Source organism: Rana temporaria, chromosome 1, assembly GCF_905171775.1.
Source record: "Rana temporaria chromosome 1, aRanTem1.1, whole genome shotgun sequence".
Taxonomy (NCBI): Eukaryota; Metazoa; Chordata; class Amphibia; order Anura; family Ranidae; genus Rana; species Rana temporaria.
In genome coordinates, this window is record NC_053489.1 from 684,787,489 (window position 1) to 684,809,573 (window position 22,085).

General features: G+C 49.7%; 1 protein-coding gene across 3 annotated transcripts in view; it reads right to left on the minus strand.

Annotated features, from left to right (window-relative positions):
* LOC120924697 overlaps positions 1 to 20,805 on the minus strand; it is a 51,648-nt gene extending 30,843 nt beyond the window's left edge. The window contains exons 1-3 of one of the 3 annotated variants that reach the window (XM_040335707.1): positions 20,682 to 20,803; positions 15,386 to 15,688; positions 7,421 to 7,471 (exon numbers count right to left, since the gene is read on the minus strand). In XM_040335707.1, coding sequence (XP_040191641.1) covers positions 7,421 to 7,471; positions 15,386 to 15,688; positions 20,682 to 20,724 — 397 coding nt within the window. In that variant the 5' untranslated portion in view covers positions 20,725 to 20,803. Of the gene's footprint in view, positions 1 to 7,420; positions 7,472 to 15,385; positions 15,747 to 20,681 lie in introns of all 3 variants that reach the window. The other 2 variants (XM_040335708.1, XM_040335709.1) reach the window with 2 other exon arrangements.
* Between the last annotated feature and the right edge of the window lie 1,280 nt (positions 20,806 to 22,085).

Below are 22,085 nucleotides of genomic sequence, written 5' to 3' on the forward strand. Positions count from 1 at the left end.
GTGGATATGAGGTGAAACAAGATCCCTGGGAATGTCTATTTCATAACTCGGAAATGACCAGGAAAAAATATAGAGGGTCTATGGTCCCGCATCTATTAAACGGAGCTAAGATACTTATTCCTAGGAATTGGAAGAAAAAAGAGGTACCCACTATAGAGGAATGGTTCCGTGAAATAGACAGAATTAGAAGGATGGAGGAGCTGTGGGCGTTCCATGGCAACCCCAGGAAGGGACAGGAGGAGGTGTGGGAGGGATGGAGGAGGTTTAGGGAGGGGGGGGGAGTGGGTGTGAGGGTGTAGATGTGGCAGGTCTCCCCTAATTGCTCCCCCTCTCCCCCATCTATTCCCTCCCTTTTTTTTTTTTTTTTTTGGGGTGGTAGGTAAGGGGTAGGAGGTGCCCTCTTTTAGTGTTAAGAGGGCTAAGTACACATATATATATAATGGGAAGGTCTGATAGCTTCCTTTGGTCGTGTGTGGTGGAGGTCATTTTCTTTTTGTTAAATCTTTTTTTTATTTATTTTTTGGGATTATTCAGGGGCAGGGGCAGGTCTTGCCCCCTTAGAAATAGGAGGGTATGCACATATACAACACGAAGGGAGGGTGGGAGAATTGCTTCCCTCGGCGGGAGAGGTCATTGTTCCCTCTTTTTTGTTTTTTTTTCCCATAGGGTAGTAGACATAACTTAGAAATCTAATTTCCAATTTAAATAAGTAGTGCACTGGGTGCCCTTGATGAAGGGGATGATATAGTCACAGTTAAAAATGGGGAGGGTTTTTTTTGTTTTTTTTCCTCTTTCTCTCTCCGTCCTATACCTTATCTCTCCCTTCCCCTACTCATCCTATTGGTATCTATATCAGGGACCTAGTCGTATCAAATTGTATATATACCAGGGAGGTTGCCCTCCTGTCTCTAAGTGAATTGGGGAGAAAGAGATAAAGAAGGGTTTAGGGAGCGAAAGAAGGGGCACCATATATTAACCAAAATAAGGGACCATAAGGAGACCATGTATGTGTTGTTATATGTTCGTCAGTATATAATTGTAAGAATGTTATGTTGATGTTAATAACATTTTTATAGAAAAAAAAAAAAGTAAGTAACGCTGAAGGTGCGGTTGGATAAGTACCGTATTTATCGGCGTATACCGCGCACTATTTTGCCCTGAAAATCAGGGCAAAATTGTGGGTGCGCAGTATACGCCGATACCCGCTTTCCCGCCATGAGTTTGAATACTGCGCCCGCATATAGCGAGCGCAGTACACTCGTGAATCTTCGGCCAGTCTCGGCGCCTCTCGTACTGACGTCCTGACGTCCTGAGCGTACAGGACGTCAGTGCGAGAGGCGCCCGAGCCTGCCCGAAGATTCACGAGTGTACTGCGCTCGCTATATGCGGGCGCAGTATTCAAAGTCGTGGCGGGAAACGAGCGGGAGGACGCCGCCGAAGGATGCCGGACCCGCCGAAGATGGACACCGGACCCGCCGAAGATGGACACCGGACCCGCCGAAGATGGACACCGGACCCGCCGAAGATGGACGCCCGACCCGCCGAAGATGGACGCCCGACCCGCCGAAGATGGACGCCCGACCCGCCGAAGAGGACACCCGACGAGGCCGCAGAAGGACGCCGGACCCGACGAGGCCGCAGATGGACGCCGCGCAAGACATCAAAACTGTAAGTACAAAACAACAAAAAATCTTTTTTTCCCACAGGATTGGGGGCCACTTTGGGGGTGCGCGGTATACGCCAGAGCGCGTTATACCGCGATAAATACGGTAGGTAGAGTACCAGCGAAGAGTACAGTCACGGAGACCAAAGGTGTGGAGTTTTTTGAGGAGGAGGGGGTGGTCAACCGTATCGAAGGCAGCAGAGAGGTCCAGGAGTAGGAGCACAGAACAGTGTCCCTTGGTTTTGGCCGTTAGTATATCGTTTGTTAGTTTTAGGAGAGTCTGTGGAATGTTGAGGATGAAATCCAGACTGAAGGGGGTCAAGAATGTTATTATATGATTGGACTTCCGTTTCCAGGGGGAGTGTTTTGGGCATGGCGGAGTGAGTGCACGCTGAGAAGGAGAGTCTAGCGGAGCCCGTGGTGCACCCATACAGGAGAGCGGCAGATTCGAACCCCCCAGTGAGCCGAGGAAGCAGCTCTTTATAGCGGATGTCGCGGCGAGGAAGGAGCACTGGAAGAAGTACCGGGGGGGTTGCATACGCCCACCCATTCATACATCACACGTTACATGACAGTGAAAAGGGGCAAAGCACAGCAGGAAGACACCGGAGTAAGCAGAGCTCTAAGGAGGGAATCACTGACAGAGAGCTCTTTCCCAGCCGCCGCAGTGACATCAATTACATCTACAGTCGTAACAGCAGCGGCGGGGTGTCAAGGGCAGACCAGAGGACCGTTGCAGGCACCAGTGCAAGTGCCAGTGGGGCCGGCAACAGTGACCCTAACAGTGGCAGAGGCTCGGGAGCAGACGGGATGATCTGTACAAACCCCAGAGTTGGAGCTGACAGTGGCGGCAACGGAGATATACGAGCAGACCAGAGGCGTCTCGCAACCCCCTGCAGAGGTACTGTTAATTTCCCCCATAACGCTAGATGTATTAAAGTTGTCCAGGGCACTCTCACAGGCTCCAGCAGGGACACTAACCGCTTCAGTAATGGAGATAAAGAGCTTGGTTAAGGGTGGAGAGATGTCTAGAGCCAGGGAAGCCTTGTCTGTGTCAGAAGAGGAAATACAGATATGTCCACATAACATACGGGACACACAGGGGAATGAACAAGAGCTAGCCCCATATAACAGGCAACTTAGTAGGCTCATTCAGGCTCTCCCAACTAAAGAAGATATTCAGAAAATGTTAATGTGTATAACGGGCACACTGAGGGAAGAGATTGAAGAAGTGCGTTCTAAAGTGGGGGTGGGTGAACAAAAACTGTGTGTTCTGGAGAAACAGCAAGGTATTGCAGACTCCAGATTCGTAGTTTTGGAGGAAAAACGGGAGAAACAGCAACAGCATATGGTCAGGCTGCAACTATATGCAGAAGAGGCTGACAACAGGAGCAGAAGGAACAATTTACGCATTAAGGGGATACCCGAGAACTTTGAGGGGCCGGCACTAAGAGAAGTCGCTATGTCTATTTTGAATAAAGTTTTAAAAAATCCCCCAGACACATCACTTGAATTGGATAGAGTGCACAAGGTCCCTACTTTACGGAACCCAGACCAGACCTACCCCCGGGATGTGCTATGCAGGATACATTTTTACAGAATAAAGGAAGAGATACTCAGAGCAGCATGGAAGGAGGGAGTAGTGGTCTGGGAGGGTGTGGACATACAGATATTTCCCGACCTGTGCTGGCAAACTGAAACTCGACGACGTCTGTTAAAACCCTTACTAGATTATATACGCAGTAAGGGAGTCACATATCGTTGGGGGAGAGAAGGAAGGAGTTTTAACCTGAGGGATCCCTCCCAGCTTTCAGCATTTTTTTCATTCTTCTGCTCAGAGCCAATAGAGGTCCCCAACTGGCTGGAACCACCAGTAGCAATGGAGAGAGGTTCTAAATAAGCAGTGGGTAGGGATAAACGGACGGAGAACAGGGGCAGACCTAGGTGGCATATAACCCTACATAGTATTACATAGGACACTCCTACCAGAAGACACCAACAACATATCCCAGGCAAGAGAAATAGAGAAGAAGGAACCAGGAACCTACAGAAACTTATACATACAGGAGGACAATAGAGAAGAGATAAAACTCTCCTTATAAGGGCTCTCTTTCTTTTTTTTTTGGGCCTAATTCCCTTCTTTTTTTGTTTTGGATGCTGGCACCTGGAGCTTATTCTGGTCTCTTGTAAATAGAGGCATATGAGAGAGGGCACTGTATATATGATAGGGGTAATTTGTTTCTCTCCTTTTTTCCGGCGGTGCCCAGCAGGACTGGAATATAAGAGACTACAAAGTAGAGTAATATGATTAATATCTCAGTGCCCGAGGAGGAAAATGCCCAACGTGATCACACTTCCCTATTTTTTTTCTTTGTTTTTGTTTTTTTTTTGTTTTAGGGGAGGAGATGGGAAGGGAATGGGGAAGGGAAGGTTTCGCAAGGGTAGTGTGTGGCATGCCTCCTATGAGGGGGGGTTAATTTTTTTTTAGGAATTTTTTTTTTTTTTGCACACTAGTATATAAAGGTATAACACAATACACATAAAATACACAGTTAAACACAGTGATTTCACAGCCATTTCACATACAACTACATATAAAGAAGAAAGGGGAAGAGGGAAAAGGGAGGGGGGGAAAAAAAAGACATAATATTAGTAAACATGGACACACACAATACATAATAAATTGACACATGACACGAGATTAGTGACACTAGAGAGCACCATCAGAGATCTATTGGAGGAAGATACTTTTTTTTTTTTTTTTTTTTTTTTTTTGGGATTCTTGTTTTTTGGGTGGAAGGGGGGAGGGGGGAGGAAGTGGAAAGGGAGGAGTGTGATTTAGTGTGAGATGAGGAAGGGATAGGGACCCAGGATGGGTACGGGCGAGAAGTACGGAAGGGGGAATTGCAGGGGTCAAAGGTCACTGTAGGGGGGTCCAGTAGAGAGGAACCAGAGGATAGTAAATAAGGACGTGTTTGGAGGTGGGAATATTAATGGAAGAGGTTTTTTTTTTTTTTTTTTAATGGTTTTGTTTGGGGTATAGGGGAGAGTACAATGGTATGGTTCCACACAATATCACAATATACAGGGATTTAAGAATGTGGAGTTACTGGTGAGAGGAACAATGGATTAGTTAAAACTTAAACTGTATATGAAATGTTTAAGTGTTTAATGCTGTACATATTTCTGTATGAGCTATTGAGAAGAGAAAGAAAAGGATATAAAATAAAGAATTAAAAAAAAAAAAAAAAGAAGAAGAAGGTTATTATCAGCAAGGTGTATGCTCATTCGGTTGTAGACTAGACGTCCAAGGAGTTTGGATAAAAAGGGGAGCAAGGAGATGGGGCGTAGGTTGTCAAGATTGGATGGGTCCAGTGAGGGCTTTTTAAGGATGGGGCTGACTAGTGCATGTTTCAAAGAGTTAGGGAAGATGCCAGAAGAGAGAGAGATTGAAGATGTGGGTTAGAGAGTGTAGAATAGAGCAGGAGGGTGAACGTAGCATTTGCAAGGGAACAGGATCCAGAGTGCAGGTGGTAAGATGGACGTTAGCAAGTCATTTAGCGACCTCGTCTATAGCGGTGGGGTTGAAAGAGGGAAGTAATGACTGTACCTGTGGGCATGAGGTGTGACGTGTGAAGGGTGTCTGAACAGTAGAGATCTCATTGCAAATTGTATCAATCTTCTGTTTGAAGTGATTGGCAATCTCCTGGGCGGTGAGTGAGTTAGTGGGTGGAGGCAATGGAGGACGAAGGAGAGAGTTGAAGGTCGAGAAGAGTTGACGGGGACGGGATGATACGTTTTTAATGAGGATGATGAAATAGGTCTGCTTGGCAGTGAGGAGGCTGGAATTGTATTTTTGGAGGGCAGATTTATACCGGACAAAGTCTTCCTGGGACTCGAGGGCACGGCTGTGTTTTTTCAGACTTCTAGTATAATCTGTTTGCCAGGGTTGAAGGGGACGGGGCCTTATTCTGCACATAGTGAGGGGGGGCCGGTCTGTCCAGTGAAGCTAGAAGTGATTTGTTGTAGACAGAAGTGGCTAGGTCGGTGCAGGACAGGGGTGCGATTGTGTCATAGAGGTGGTCAGTCACAGAGTATAGAAGAGAAGGGTTGATATAGTGAAGGTTTCTACGAGTAAGCGTTAGGCGTTTGGAGGGAGAGGAGGCGGAGGAAAGGGAGAGAGTGAAATTAATAAGGTAGTGATCAGAGAGAGGGGTAAGGATAGTTGGAGAGATTGCATGGAGTGCATAGGTGGAAAAAGACAAGGTCAAGGGTATTGCCTTCGAAGTGAGTAGGAGCATGCAGGGGCGCCGTTAGGCCCGGGCATAGGAGGCTGGAGCCCCGAATGGGTCCCCGTAAAGCCCAGAGTCACGGGCATTTAGCTGTCCATTGTTAGCCCCGAGCAGCGAGCACCGGGACCGTTCTGATCCCGAGTGCCGCCGCGCCGATTGTGGCCGAGTCCTGCCGAGTGCGATAGCAGGTCCCGCCTTCTGGAGCCTACAATGCCTATGATGGACATCCCACTGATCCAATGCCGGGACCGCGGGACGTTTGACGTCCATCATAGGTGCTGCAAGCTCCAGAAGGCGGGAATTACAATACCGCCGCGCCACATCACTGAGATGATCCCCACTCGGAGCTCGGGCGGACGGCTCTCGGATAGATCGGGAGAGCGATCGGGTGATAGCAAGGTAAAAAGGCAACTAGGTCCAACAGGCAGCAAAGTAAATGTAAATGCAAAATGCAAAGTCAGGTAGGTGTATGTATGTCAGGTAGGTGAGTGTATGTAGGTCAGTGTATGTCAGGTAGATGTATGTAGGTCAGGTAGGTGTATGTAGGTCAGGTAGGTGTATGTATGTCAGGTAGTGAGTGTATGTATGTCAGGAAGGTGAGTGTATGTAGGTCAGTGTATGTCAGGTAGGTGTATGTATGTCAGGTAGGTGTATGTATGCCAGGTAGTCAGTGTGTCAGGTAGGTGAGTTTAGTGTTCAAAATTGATGGGCAATGGTAAGCCAGGCAGCAACCAGCAAGTGAGCTTACCCCCCACCGCCCAGCCAAAAAAACCTGCGCCATGACCATCCCGGATCCAAAACCGCCACGCCGCCGCCGCCCCCCAGTGCCGGCCTCGGGCTGAAGCCCCTGGTCTTCTTGCCACCTATCAACGCCCCTGGGAGCATGTATCCATTGCTTCAGGTCAAAGGAGGAGGTTAGACTGAGAAGTTTGCAGAAGCGTTAGCATTAGTAGGGATGTTGAAGTCGCCAAGATCATTCTTGTGGGGATTTCAGAAGAGAGGAAGTCGGTTGGCCAGGCAGAGAAGTCATCAAGAAAGGAGGATACTGGACCGGGGGGCCAGTAGATCACAGCTATTTTTAGGGGAGAAGACTTTTGTACCTGGGAGCAGCCGCCCCTTCGGCTCTGCCTCATTACACCTCTGAAACAAATTACCAGTTGAAAGGCTGGGGGGGGGGGGGGTCCTGAAATTCCAGCAGCTCGTTTGGGGGTCATTGCAACACACTAAAGCCACATAGCTTGGTCTCCCGCCTCTCCCGTCTTGTCGATTAGGTAGGAATGGAATGTTGGTCACCTACCTGTCCACCAGCAAGCTCCCAGTATTAGAATGCAGCCCCCGTGCTCACAGTGTGGATCTCCCCCTCCCCCGATGTGAGTTCTGTTGGAGATCACAGGAAGCGAATACAGAGACCGGCTCTGGTACTTCTATTAGCTGCTTTAATATACAGATTATAAAATGTACTTACCTTCAAAAATATCTGTTACTTTGTCCTTCCAGTCTTGTGATCCGAGTTTATCTGTCAGACGACAAAGAGAGGTCAGCGGCGGTCAAACTTTTCACTTTAAAGAGGACTGCAGAAGACCACAGGCCGGCCGGTAAATGAGGCCGCGGCTTTGCGGCCTTCTGCAGGCCTAAGCTTCCTTCAGTGATCTGGCGCCATCTTGTGGTGGCCGTTGGCATTAAAAGTAGTTACATTACAAAACAGCAGTTCTAATGTATTTTTCACTGCCATCTCCTTCCCTCCAATTAGAACACCCAAACATTATATATATTTTTTATTCCAACACCCTAAAGAATAAAATGGGGGTCATTGCAATACTTTCTGTCACACCGTATTTGCGCAGCGGTCTTACAAGTGCACTTTTTTGGAGAAAAAATACACTTTTTTGAATAAAAAAATAAGACAACAGTAAAGTTATCCCAATGTTTTTTTATATTGTGAAAGATAATGTTACGCCGAGTAAATTGATACCCAACATGTCACGCTTCAAAATTGCGTCCGCTCGTGGAATGGCGACAAACTTTTACCCTTTAAAATCTCCATAGGCAACGGCTAAAAAATTCTACAGGTTGCATGTTTTGAGTTACAGAGGAGGTCTAGAGCTAGAATTATTGCTCTCGCTCTACCAGTCGCGGCGATACCTCACATGTGTTGTTTGAATACTGTTTACATATGCGGGCGCTACTCACGTATGCGTTCGCTTCTGCGCGCGAGTATGGCGGGACGGGGCGCGTCTTTTGGCTCCTAACTTTTTTAGCTGGCTCCTAGATTCCAAGCAAATTTGTCAAACCCTGGCTTAGGAGATTTTTTATTTACCTACAGGTTATGCCGCGTACACACGACCGTTTTTCATGACGAGAAAAGTTAAATTTTTTTAATTGGTCGTGAAAAACGGTCGTGTGTAGGCTTAAAAAGGACAGGGAAAAAAACGTGCATGCTCAGAAGCAAGTTATGAGACGGAGAAATTTGCATAATCAGCCCAAAGGGTGGCGCCATTCGAATGGAACTTCCCCTTTATAGTGCCGTTGTACGTGTTGTACGTCACCGCGCTTTGCTCGAGCGTTATTTTTATCACGATCGTGTGTGTGCAGGCTTGAGAGGAACCACGTCGAGAAAAACTTTTTTTTTCCCATGACATTAAAAACGGTCGTGTGAGCCTTGAGCCTTATTATAGGCTTACCTGTAGGTAAAAGTTCCAAAAATGACTATACAACCGCTTTAACGTCAGCAGGCTATTCAGAAAGGGTACAGTGCTGCTTGAGTATAAGCCCAGGGTGTCCATCTGCATGCCTCACTGTGCCCATGCCTCACTGTCCCCATGCCTCACTGTGCCCATGCCTCACTGTGCCCATGACTAGTGTTGCTCACGAATATTCGTATTGCGAATATTCGGCTCGAATATGGCATATTCGAGTATTCGCGAATATCTCGAATTTCGCGGCCAATATTCGCTATTCCGAATATTCGCATTTTTTCAATTTTATTTTTAAAACAGATCACATCCTAGTGATCTCCATCGACGTCTTAAAGCATTGCTGGTATGATTAGAGACCTTGGGCCGAGTAGCTGAAGCGATCATTTTATATTGCCGAATATTCGCGATGCGAATATTCGTCAATAAATTCGGCAATAGGAATATTGCGCGATTATTTTCTCCGCCCTTCTTTTGCATCAGAGTTCTCCTACCACAGTTGTTAAAATTTCGCTATTATTTTCGCATCCGCATTAGCGCAATTTCGCAATATTGTTATTTGGATAATATATCACGAATATTCGATTTCAGAATATTAGCGAATACTTTCTCCGCCCTTCTTTTGCATCGGAGCCAATCAGAGTTCTCCTACCACAGTTGTCGAAATTCCGCAATCATTTTCGCATTCGCATTTGCGAAATTTCGATAATATATCACGAATATTCGATTTCAGCATGAGCCAATCAGAGTTCTCCTACCGCACTTGTCTAAATTTCGCAATTATTTTCGCATTCGCAATAGCGAAATTTCGCAAAAATTCCATTTGGATAAAATATCACGAATATTCGATTTTAGCAAATATTTCTCGAATATTCGGCTATATATTCGTGATATATCGCAAAATCGAATATGGCGTATTCCGCTCAACACTACCCATGACTAGACTGACGTTTAACATGGGAGTCTATGGAAGGGGTGCCCCGGGTTTGAAAAATTGGTGCTCCCCAGCCGTAGGTCCCCCAGACAACAAACGTTGCACATTTGTAATGGAGAAATGGGGCTACAAGTGTGCCAAGTTTCGGGTGCAGGGGATCTACGACCGGCCAATACCGGGTCCCCAAAATCACTGGATAAATGACCGTTTAACATGGGAGTCTATGGAAGGGGTGCCCAGGTTTGAAAAATCGGTGCTCCCCAGCCGTAGGTTCCACAGACAACAAGCTTTGCAAACTTATAATGGAGAAATTGGGCTATATGTGTGGTGAAGTTTCGGGTGCAGGGCATCTACGACCGTCCAGTACCGGGTCCCCAAAATCACTGGATAAATGACTGTTTAACATGGGAGTCTATAGAAGGGGTGCCCAGGTTTGAAAAATCGGTGCTCCCCAGCCGTAGGTCCCCTGGACAACAAGCTTTGCACACTTATAATAGAGAAATTGGGCTATATGTGTGGTGAAGTTTCGGGTGCAGGGGATCTACGACCGGCCAGTACCAGGTCCCCAAAATCACAAGATAAATGACCGTTTAACATGGGAGTCTATGAAAGGGGTGCCCGGTTTTTAAAAAATCGGTGCTCCCCAGCCATAGTTTCCCAAGACAAAAAAACGTTGCACATTTGTAAAGAGAAATTGGGCTACATGTGTGCCAAGTTTCGGGTGCAGGGGATCTACGACCGGCCAGTACCAGGTCCCCAAAATCACAGGATAAATGACCGTTTAACATGGGAGTCTATGGAAGGGGTGCCCGGGTTTGAAAAATCGTTGCTCCCCAGCCATAGGTCCCACAGACAACAAACTTTGCACATTTATAATGGAGAAATGGGGCTATATGTGGGGTGAAGTTTCGGGTGCAGGAGACCTACGACTGGCCAGTACCGGGTCCCTAAAATCACTGGATAAATGACCATTTAACATGGGAGTCTATAGAAGGGGTGCTCGGGTTTGAAAAATCGGTGCTCCCCGGCCGTAGGTCCTCCGGACAACAAACTTTGCACACTTATAGAGGAAGGGTGGGGCTACATGTGTGCCAAGGTCCAGGAGATCAGGCGCAAAAAGGTGACTCGAATATAAGCCGAGGGGGGCATTTTCAGCACAATAAAATGTGTTGAAAAACTCGGCTTATACTCGAGTATATACGGTAATTTGTTTTTTAGCAGAAAATTCACTCTTGAATTTCACCAATTGTTTATCTATTTATAATATTGATTCCTTATTCATTCACATTTTTGGCGCATCTTTTTTTGTTTTATATGTATTGTTTATGGATTAAGTATTTAATTCTTTAACCTGTTGCCGACCGCCGCACGACGATGTACGTCAACAGAATGGCACAGGCAGGCACAGTGGCGTACAGGTACGTCTCTTTAAATTTGCCGCCGTGCGCACGCCTGCTGCGTGCCTCGCGAGTGTGCCCGTGGGTCCCGGGAACTCGATGTTCCCGGGCAGCCCGCGATTGCGGTCGGCAACGGCAGAACAGGGGAGTGCCTTTGTAAACAAGGCATTCCCCTATTCTGCCTAGTGACACTGTCACTGATGACTGTTCCCCGTGATCGGGAAAGGTCATCAGTGACGTGTCACGTGTAGCCACGCCCCCTAACAGTAAGAATCACTCCCTAGTACTGACTTAACCCCTACAGCGCCACCTAGTGGTTAACCCCTTCACTGCCAGTGTCATTTTTCACAGTAATCAGTGCATTTTTTTAGCACTGATCGCTGTATAAATGACAATGGTCCCAAAATAGTGTCAAAAGTGTCCGATGTGTCCGCCATAATGTTGCAGTCACGATAAAAATCGCAGATCGCCGGCATTACTAGTAAAAAAAAAAAAATATTAATAAAAATGCCATGAAACTATCCCCTATTTTGTAGACGCTATAACTTTTGCGCAAACCGATCAATAAACGCTTATTGCAATTTTTTTTTATACCAATAATATGTAGAAGAATACGTATCGGCCTAAACTGAGGGAAACATTTTTTTTTTTTATATTTTTGGGGGATATTTATTATGGCAAAAATGTAAAAATATTGCATTTTTTTTTCAAAATTGTCGCTCTATTTTTGTTTATAGCGCAAAAAATAAAAACCGCAGAGGTGATCAAATGCCACCAAAAGAAAGCTCTATTTGTGGGAAAAAAAGGACGCCAGTTTTGTTTGGAAGCCACGTCGCGCGACCGCGCAATTGTCAGTTAAAGCGACACAGTGCCGAATCGCAAAAAGTGGCCTGGTCTTTGGCCAGCCAAATGGTCCGGGGCTAAAGCGGTTAAAGATTGCTGCATTATTGTTGGATCACTTATACAGGTTTAGGTCACATCACATGATTTGTATCAAGTGATTGGGTTAGCGCAGAATTTATTATATGTATCTTGGTAGATACCAAATCTTACCTTCAGAGGTCTAGTGTAGTGCACGCCTTGACGGGTTACGAAAGGGTGACCTACCCAATATTAGATGGGGGGGGGTCATTAAGTTATGGCTGATAGGTGTAAATACAAAATATGTCAACATTCTGTGTCTCCGCAAAGTGACGCTACCCAGAACTGTCCATAGAGGACGCTTTAAAAACCTTTACAGGTTATGTAATTAGAGTCAAGTCCTCTTGCACCCGATATACTCCTGTCTGAGCATCTACTTTTTCAGATTTTTTTTGTATGTATTTGCACGCATTTTTGTGCATATGCGTTCATGCACTTTTGGCGCAAATTTGCACGAAAAATTTATTCTCACGTTTTTTGTTCCTCATAATATGTAAGAGGAGTGAGAGAGAGGAAGGTGGGGGAGAGGGAGGGGGTGGAGGGTGAGTAAGGGAGGAGTGAGAGATTGAATGATGGGGGTGAGAGAGAGGGGCGAGAGAGTAGGCATGTGCATTTCGTTTCGTTCCGAATCGAAATTCGGACAAATTTTTCATTATTCGGACATTCGGATGCATACGAATTCCCGAATTGCAATATTAATGAATTTACCGAATCCGAACGAACGTTTTCGATTCCGAATCGAAAACCCGCGGACGAAATTCGATCGGAATTCGATTTTTTTTTTTTTCTAATTCCGATCGAATTTCGTCCGCGGGTTTTCGATTTGTAATTCCGATCGAATTTCGTCCGCGGTTTGGAATTCGATTTTTTTTTTTTTTTAATTCCGATCGAATTTCGTCCGCGGGTTTTCGATTTGGAATTCGAAAAAAAAATTTTTTTTGAATTACGATCGAATTTCGTCCGCGGGTTTTCGATTTGGAATTCGAAAAAAAAAAAAAAAATTTCGGATTTTTCGAAATTCGGTCGAAAACGAACGAGTTCCGAAAACGAATTTAACACATGTAACGAACCTAACTTAACGAAATTAATTAAATAACGAATTAAAACGAAACGAAACAAAATTTTCCCTTTTGCACATGCCTACGAGAGAGAGGAGGGTGGGGTGAGAGAGAGGGGGTGGGGTTGGGGGATGATAGAGGTGAGGCTGGGGGTGAGGAAGGAGTGAGAGAGAGGAGGGTGGAGGAGGAGTGAGTGAGAGAGGGGAGGGCGAGGGAGGAGTGAGAAAGTGAGGGGGTGGTGGGTGAGAGAGGTGGGGTGGGGGTGAGGGAGGAGAGAGAGGGGGGTGGGGGAGGAGTGAGAGGGTGGTGGGTGATAGAGGGGGTGGGGGTAAGAGAGGAGTGAGAGAGGGGAGGGGGGAGTGAGAGAGAGGGGGGTTGGGTAAGAGAGAGGAGGATGTTTGTGAGGGAGGAGTGAGAGAGAGGGGGTTGGGGGAGGAGTGAGAGAGAGAAGGGTGGGGAGTGAGAGAGGAGGGTGTTGACGAGGGAGGAGTGAGAGAGTGTAGGGTGGGGTTGGGGAGGAGTGAAAGAGAGGAGAGTGGGGAGGAGTGAGAGTGAGGTGTGGTGGGTGGGTGGGTGAGAGAGAGAGGCGGGGTGGTGGTGAGGGAGGAGTGAGGGGGTGGTGGGTGAGAGAGAGGAAGGTGGGGTGAGGGAAGAGTTAGAGAGAGGAGGGTGGGGGGGAGAGAGTAGGATGGGGGAGGAGTGAGTGAGAGGGAGGAGAGGGGGAAAGGGCGGAGTGAGAAAGAGGAGGGTAGGGGTGGGGGGTGAGAGAGAGGGGTGGGGGTGAGAGAGAGGAGGGTGGGGTGACAGAGAGGGGGTGAGAGCAAGGAGGTGGGGGTGGGAGAGAGGGGGTAAGGGAGAGGTGAAAGAGAGGGGGTGGGGGGGAAAGGTGAGGTGGTGGGGGTGAGAGAGAGGGGGTGAGGGGTGAGAGATTGGAGGTGGGGGTGAGGAAGGGTGAGGGATGAGGGGGGGGGAGGGGGAGGGGGGAGGGAGGGGGGGGGGGGGGGAGGGGGGGGAGGGGGGGGGGAGTGGGGGGGGGGGGGGGGGGGGCGAGGGGGGATGGGGGGGGGGGGGGGGAGGGGGGGGGGAGGGGGGGGTGGGGGAGGGTGGTGGGGGGGGGTGGGGGGGGGGGGGAGGGGGGGGGGGGGGAGAGGGTGGAGGGGGGGGGGGGGGGGGAGGGGGAGGGGGGGGGAGGGGGCGTGGGGGGGGGGAGCGGGAGGGGGTGGGGGGGGGGGGGGAGGGGGGTGGCCGAGGGTGAGGGGGGGGGACAGGGGGGGGGGGAGGGGGGAGGGGGGGGGGGGGACTTGTCGAGGGGAGGGGGGGGGGGGGGGGGGGGGGGGGGGAGGGGGGGTGGGGGAGGGGGGGGGGGGGGGGGGGGGGACGGGGGGGGGGGGGGGGGGGAGGGGGGGGGGAGGGGGGGTGGGGGTGAGAGAGAGGGGGTGGGGGTGAGAGAGAGGAAGGTGGGGGTGAGAGAGAGAGGGTGGGGGTGAGAGAGGGGTGAGGGTGAGAGAGAGGAAGGTGGGGGTGAGAGAGAGGAAGGTGGGGGTGAGAGAGAGTGGGTGGGGGTGAGAGAGAGGGGGTGGGGGTGAGAGAGAGGAAGGTGGGGGTGAGAGAGAGGAAGGTGGGGGTGAGAGAGAGGAAGGTGGGGGTAAGAAAGAGGAAGGTGGGCGTGAGAGGGAGGGGGTGGGGGTGAGAGAGAGGAAGGTGGGGGTGAGAGAGAGAGGGTGGGGGTGAGAGAGGGGTGAGAGAAGGGTGAGGGTGAGAGAGAGAGGAAGGTGGGGGTGAGAGAGAGGAAGGTGGGGGTGAGAGGGAGGGGGGTGGGGGTGAGCGAGAGGAAGGTGGGGATGAGAGAGAGAAAGGTGGGGGTGAGAGAGAGGAAGGTGGGGGTGAGAGAGAGGGGGTGGGGATGAGAGAGGAAGGTGGGGGTGAGAGAGAGAGGAAGGTGGGGGGTGAGAGAGAGGAAGGTGGGGGTGAGAGAGAGGAAGGTGGGGGGTGAGAGAGAGGAAGGTGGGGGTGAGAGAGAGGAAGGTGGGGCTGAGAGAGAGTGGGTGGGGGTGAGAGAGAGGAAGGTGGGGGTGAGAGAGAGGAAGGTGGGGGTGAGAGAGAGGGGGTGGGGGTGAGAGAGAGGAAGGTGGGGGGTGAGAGAGAGGAGGGTGGGGGGTGAGAGAGAGGAAGGTGGGGGTGAGAGAGAGGGGGTGGGGGTGAGAGAGAGGAAGGTGGGGGTGAGAGAGAGGGGGTGGGGGTGAGAGAGAGGGGGTGGGGGTGAGAGAGAGGAAGGTGGGGGTGAGAGAGAGGGGGTGGGGGTGAGAGAGAGGGGGTGGGGGTGAGAGAGAGGAAGGTGGGGGTTGAGAGAGAGGAAGGTGGGGGGTGAGGGGGTACCAGGGAAGGTGAGATATCAGCAGAATTACCATCAGATATGAAGATACGTACCTGGAAGAGCGGAAAGGAGGGCCGATATGTAGAAACGCCTTGTTGCATGACAATAGTACAAGTCACATCCCGGGAACCTGGCGTCCGCCTCTCTCATACACGTCAGCAGGTAATGCCCCCGAAAATTTTTCACAATATTCAGATTTGGGATTATCGGGCAGGAAGCTATCATTCCCAGCCCCAGCCGTAAATAAATGTTGTTCTTATATTCTTCAGGGATGGGGTAATTATTGTATTCCCAGGCTGAGGTATGAGGACCGCTATTTCCCAGGCGACAAAACATGAAATCTTCAAGGGAGGGTCCTGGAGGGGGAGAGAAGGGTGACATGCGGTCAGATAGAAGGCGGTGCGGTTCCCGGCCCTGCAGGAGTGCCGTCATCACATAGAGAGAGAGAAAGTGATATTAAACACAAGAGTTGTTTTTGTTTTAAATAACAAACATATGGAGCCAGATTCACAAAGAGATACGCCGTTCGGCTGGTCGTATCTCTGAGTTCGGCTGGTCGTATCTCTGAGTTCGGCTGGTCGTATCTCTGAGTTCGGCCGGTCCTATCTATGCGCCTCATTCATAGAATCACATACACATAGATAGGGCTAAGATCCGACAGTGTTACACTGTGTTACACCGTCGGATCTTATTTGTAATTTAAAAATGGCGCGGGGGGCGTTCCCGCTGATTTACGTTGAATAATATGTAAATCAGCGAGATACGCGAATTCACGAACGTACGCGGACCCGACGCAGTGTTGTTACGACGTTTCCGTAGCGGTTTTCCCGGCGTATACTTACCCCTGCTTCTATGAGGCGCAGCCAATGTTAAGTATAGCCGTCGTTCCCGCGCCGATTTTGAATTTTTTTTTTACGTCGTTTGCGTACGCCGATTCAGAAACCCGCGCGTCGCAAGTTACGCTCACGTCGAAACCACTGACCTCCTAGTGACGTCAGTGGGAGCAATGCACGCCGGGAAATTTCGCGGACGGCGCATGCTCATTTAAATCGGCGCGGGGACGCGCCTGATTTAAATAGTACACTCCCTCTAGCCGCTGAATTTGAATTCCGCCGGGGGATTTGCGAGACGCCGCCGCAAGTTTAGAGGTAAGTGGTTTGTGAATTAGCCACTTGCCTCTCAAACTTGCGGCAGGGTATCTTAAATCACGTAGATCGAGCGGATCTAAAGATCCGCTGATCTACCTGGATCTAGCCCGTTATACTTACCTGCTCTCTGTAATGGTTTTGCACAGACCAGCCCAGATCCTCCTCTTCTCGGGTCCCCCACCTGCGCTCCTCGCCCCCTCCCTCCTGCCGAGCACCTCCCAGAGCAAACAGCTTTCTGTGGGGGCACCTGAGCCGAGGCACTGCCCTGCGGGGGCATTCAGGTCACACAGCTGTGGCTCCGCCCCACTTTTCACCCCCTTCCTTCCGAGGCTAATGTTCAGCTATCAGCGCTGTCGCACTTTGAATGACAATTGCGCGGTCGTGCTACACTGTAACCATATGAACATTTTTGTCATTTTTTTCCCCACTAATATGGAGCTTTCCTTTGGTGGGATATTAACCACTGCTGGAGTTTATATTTGCTAAAAACACCAAAAATTACCGTAAATTTGGGACAATAAAAAATCTTTTGTTAGTTTCATAGTTAGTTAGTTAGTTAGTTTCAGAAAATGTTGTAAACAAGTAAACTTCACTTCACTGAAGTGCGCTGATGAGGGGGTACTGATGGGCATTGATAGGCGGCACTGATGGGCCCTGGTAGGCGGCACTGATGAGCCCTGAGCACTGATAGATGGCACTAATAGGCAGTACTGATTAGCATTGATATTTGGCACTGGTGGGCACTGATAGGCAGAACTGATGGGCAATGATAGGCGGCACTGAGCACTAATAGGTGGCACTGTTGAGCATTAATGGTTTGCACTGGTGGGCACTGATAGGTGGCACTGATATTCAGTACTGATAAGCACTGATATGTGGCTCTGATAGGTGGCACTGATGAGACAGCAGTGATAGGTGGCACTTATGAGCACTGAGAGGTGATACTGATGGGCACTGATGTTCACCGATAGGCGGCACTGATAGGTGGAACTGATGAGCACTTATAGGTGACACTGAGCACTGATAGGTGGCACTGATGAGTACAGACAGGTAGTTCTGATGGGCACTGATAGGCAGCACTGATGGGCAATGATAGGTGGCCCTGATGAGCACTGAAAGGCGGCACTGATAGGTGGCACTGATGAGCATTGATAGGTGGCACTGATGGGCACTGATAGGCAGCACTGATGAGCATTGATAGGTGGCACTGGTGGGCACTGATAGGTGTCACTGATAAGCACTGATATGTGGCACTGATGAGAAGGTACTGAAGGGCACTGAGGCAGTGGCACTTATGGGCACTGATAAGCAGCACTTATGGCCAATGATAGGTGGCACAGCTAGGTGGCACTAATCAGCGGGCACTGATGGGCCCTGAAAGGCATCACTGATGGGCATAGACTGGCATCACTGCTGGGCACTGTTGGGGCTGCACTGATGGAGTGAGGAGAGAAGAGCAGGCAACCGACATGTCCTTGTTTACATGTGGTCAGCTGTGATTGGACACAGATGATCACATGGGTAAAGAGCCTCGTCATCGGCTCTTTACAGAGATCGGGGTCTCACCACCTCTCCTTAGGTGGACTTCATATGACGTCCTAGATTTCAAGTACTTAAATCTGAACGAGGTGCTGCAGTCATCATTCAGGTATCTTCTTTTTCAGCCGACGAATCCCTGCATTGTTCAGCCGCTTGATTGTGTTAACAGGCGGCGGGAGGGAACGTCCCCCCCCCGCCGTCCTCCGGTGTGATCGGCGAGCCGGAGAAGGAACCCGTCGGCAGTGGAAGTTTACCAGAGAGCTGACCGGGGACCAGTCTATGACTCTCGGAGGCTGAGAGTGACGTTATGACGTCATGTCCTGCCCCCGGCATTTGTAAACACTGCCGTGTATTTGGCTGGAGAGCCTTAGGTCTTTTTTTTTATCTCAGGTATTCTAGCTTAGAGGTGAGATCTGGGAACTTATCGATCTCTCCATAAAGAGGACCTGTCATGCCCTATTCCTATTAAGGGATATTTACATTCCTTGTAATAGGAATAAAAGTGCTGAAAAATGTTTTGAGGGGTGAAGGTTCAGGAATTGGGGTGGTCTGAGGGGTGAAGTGGCAGGAATTGGGGTGATCTGAGGGGTGAAGGTGCAGGAATTAGGGTGATCTGAGGGGTGAAGGTGCAGGAATTGGGGTGATCTGAGGGGTGAAGGTGCAGGAATTGGGGTGATCTGAGTGGTGAAGGTGCAGGAATTGGGGTGATCTGAGGGGTGAAGGTGCAGGAATTGGGGTGATCTGAGGCGTGAAGGTGCAGGAATTGGGGTGATCTGAGGGGTGAAGGTGCAGGAATTGGGGTGATCTGAGGGGTGAAGGGGCTGGAATTGGGGTGATCTGAGGGGTGAAGGTGCAGGAATTAGGGTGATCTAAGGGGTGAAGGTGCAGGAATTGGGGTGATCTGAGGGGTGATGGTGCAGGAATTGGGGTGATCTGAGGGGTGAAGGGGCAGGAATTGGGGTGATCTGAGGGGTGAAGGGGCAGGAATTGGGGTGATCTGAGGGGTGATGGTGCAGGAATTGGGGTGATCTGAGGGGTGAAGGTGCAGGAATTGGGGTGATCTGAGGGGTGATGGTGCAGGAATTGGGGTGATCTGAGGGGTGAAGGTGCAGGAATTGGGGTGATCTGAGGGGTGATGGTGCAGGAATTGGGGTGATCTGAGGGGTGAAGGTGCAGGAATTGGGGTGATCTGAGGGGTGATGGTGCAGGAATTGGGGTGATCTGAGGGGTGAAGGGGCAGGAATTGGGGTGATCTGAGGGGTGAAGGTGCAGGAATTGGGGTGATCTGAGGGGTGATGGTGCAGGAATTTGGGTGATCTGAGGGGTGAAGGTGTAGGAATTGAGGTGATCTGAGAGGTGAAGGTGCAGGAATTGGGGTGATCTGAGGGGTGAAGGTGCAGGAATTGGGGTGATCTGAGAGGTGAAGGTGCAGGAATTGGGGTGATCTGAGGGGTGAAGGTGTAGGAATTGGGGTTATCTGAGGGGTGAAGGGGCAGGAATTGGGGTGATCAGAGGGGTGAAGGTCCAGGAATTGGGGTGATCTGAGGGGAGAAGGTGCAGGAATTGGGGTGATCTAAGGGGTGAATGTGCAGGAATTGAGGTGATCTGAGAGGTGAAGGTGCAGGAATTGGGGTGATCAGAGGGGTGAAGGTGCAGGAATTGGGGTGATCTGAGGTGTGAAGGTGCAGGAATTGAGGTGATCTGAGGGGTGAAGGTGCAGGAATTGGGGTGATCTGAGGGGAGAAGGGGCAGGAATTGGGGTGATCTGAGGTGTGAAGGTGCAGGAATTGAGGTGATCTGAGGGGTGAAGGTGCAGGAATTGGGGTGATTTGAGGGGTGAAGGGGCAGGAATTGGGGTGATCTGAGGGGTGAAGGTGCAGGAATTGGGGTGATCTGAGGGGTGATGGTGCAGGAATTGGGGTGATCAGAGGGGTGAAGGTCCAGGAATTGGGGTGATCTGAGGGGAGAAGGTGCAGGAATTGGGGTGATCTGAGGGGTGAAGGTGCAGGAATTGAGGTGATCTGAGAGGTGAAGGTGCAGGAATTGGGGTGATCTGAGAGGTGAAGGTGCAGGAATTGGGGTGATCTGAGGGGTGATGGTGCAGGAATTGGGGTGATCAGAGGGGTGAAGGTCCAGGAATTGGGGTGATCTGAGGGGAGAAGGTGCAGGAATTGGGGTGATCTGAGGGGTGAAGGTGCAGGAATTGAGGTGATCTGAGAGGTGAAGGTGCAGGAATTGGGGTGATCTGAGGGGAGAAGGGGCAGGAATATCTTAGTAAAGATATTACACTGCTGACTTGTTTTTAGAGGTTACACGGCCCAGAGCCGTCTTTGTTCTTCACTACAGAGTGACCCACAATGAGGACGGGTTTGTGACCCACAATGGGGACGGGTTTGTGACCCACAATGAGGACGGGTTTGTGACCCACAATGGGGACGGGTTGGTGACCCACAATGAGGACGGGTTTGTGACCCACAATGGGGACAGGTTGGTGACCCCACAGCTAGGATGGTCATGCTGGTTCCAGGTCAGCAGATCCTCACAGTGAAGCTGGAATGACAGCCATGGGTGATGCAGCTTCAGAAACAAGTCAGCAATGGAAGGAATCTCCCATAATTCTGTCCTATCAGGTTCTCTTTATCTCATAATATTGGAGACTTACCCATCACACCCACAACAAGGACCAAGAAATAGAAGATGATCATGTCTGTCCTCCGGGAAGTCGGCCTGGCAGTGAATGGATGGAGGAACAGAGCTCAGATACGTGTGTGAGAAAGGAGCGAGCGCTCTGACAGTATATAGTATATGGTACAGGAAGGAACGTTGCCTAATATTCCAGGGCGAGGTGCCAACATCCTATCAGGCTTTTGTTACACAAACATTTTTACTGAACAGGATAATGTTCACTTTATTTGTCATAAAAGCCATCAGAGGAGGTGAAGTTCTATAAATATGGACACCCGTGTACTGCCAATGCCAGGAGAGTGACCAGGAGGTCTATAGAATGACCAATGCCAGGAAAGTGACCAGGAGGTCTATAGAATGGACAATGCCAGGAGAGTGACCAGGAGGTCTATAGAATGACCAATGCCAGAAAGTGACCAGGAGGTCTATAGAATGACCAATGCCAGGAAAGTGACCAGGAGGTCTAAAGAATGGACAATGCCAGGAGAGTGACCTGGAGGTCTTTAGAATGACCAATGCCAGGACAGTGACCTGGAAGTCTATAAAATGGCCAATGCCAGGATAGTGACATGCAGGTCTATAGAATGGCCAATGTCAGGAGAGTGACCTGGAGGTCTATAAAATGGCCAATGCCAGGAGAGTGAAATGAAGGTCTATAGAATGACCAATGCCAGGAGAGAGACCTGGAGGTGTATAGAATGACCAATGCCAGGACAGTGACCCGGAGGTCTATAAAAATGGCCAATGCCAGGATAGTGACCAGGAGGTCTATAGAACAACCAATGCCAGGAGAGTGACCAGGAGCTCTATAGAATGGCCAATGCCAGGAGAGTGACCTGGAGGTCTATAGAATGACCAATGCCAGGAGAGTGACCTGGAGGTCTATAGAATGACCAATGCCAGTAGAGTAACCAGGAGGTCTATAGAATGACCAATGCCAGGAGAGTGAAATGAAGGTCTATAGAATGACCAATGCCAGGAGAGTGACCAAGAGGTCTATAGAAGTACCAATGCCAGGAGAGTGACCTGGAGGTCTATAGAATGACCAATGCCAGGACAGTGACCTGGAGGTCTATAAAATGGCCAATGCCAGGATAGTGACCTGGAGGTCTATAGAATGACCAATGCCAGGAGAGTGACCTGGAGGTCTATAAAATGGCCAATGCCAGGAAAGTGACCTGCAGGTCTATAGAATGGCCAATTCCAGGAGAGTGACCTGGAGGTCTATAGATTTACAGATGCCAGGAGAGTGATCTGCAGGTCTATAGAATGACCAATGCCAGGACAGTGAAATGAAGGTCTATAGAATGACCAATTCCAGGAGAGTGAAATGAAGGTCTATAGAATGACCAATGTCAGGAAATTGACCTGCAGGTCTATA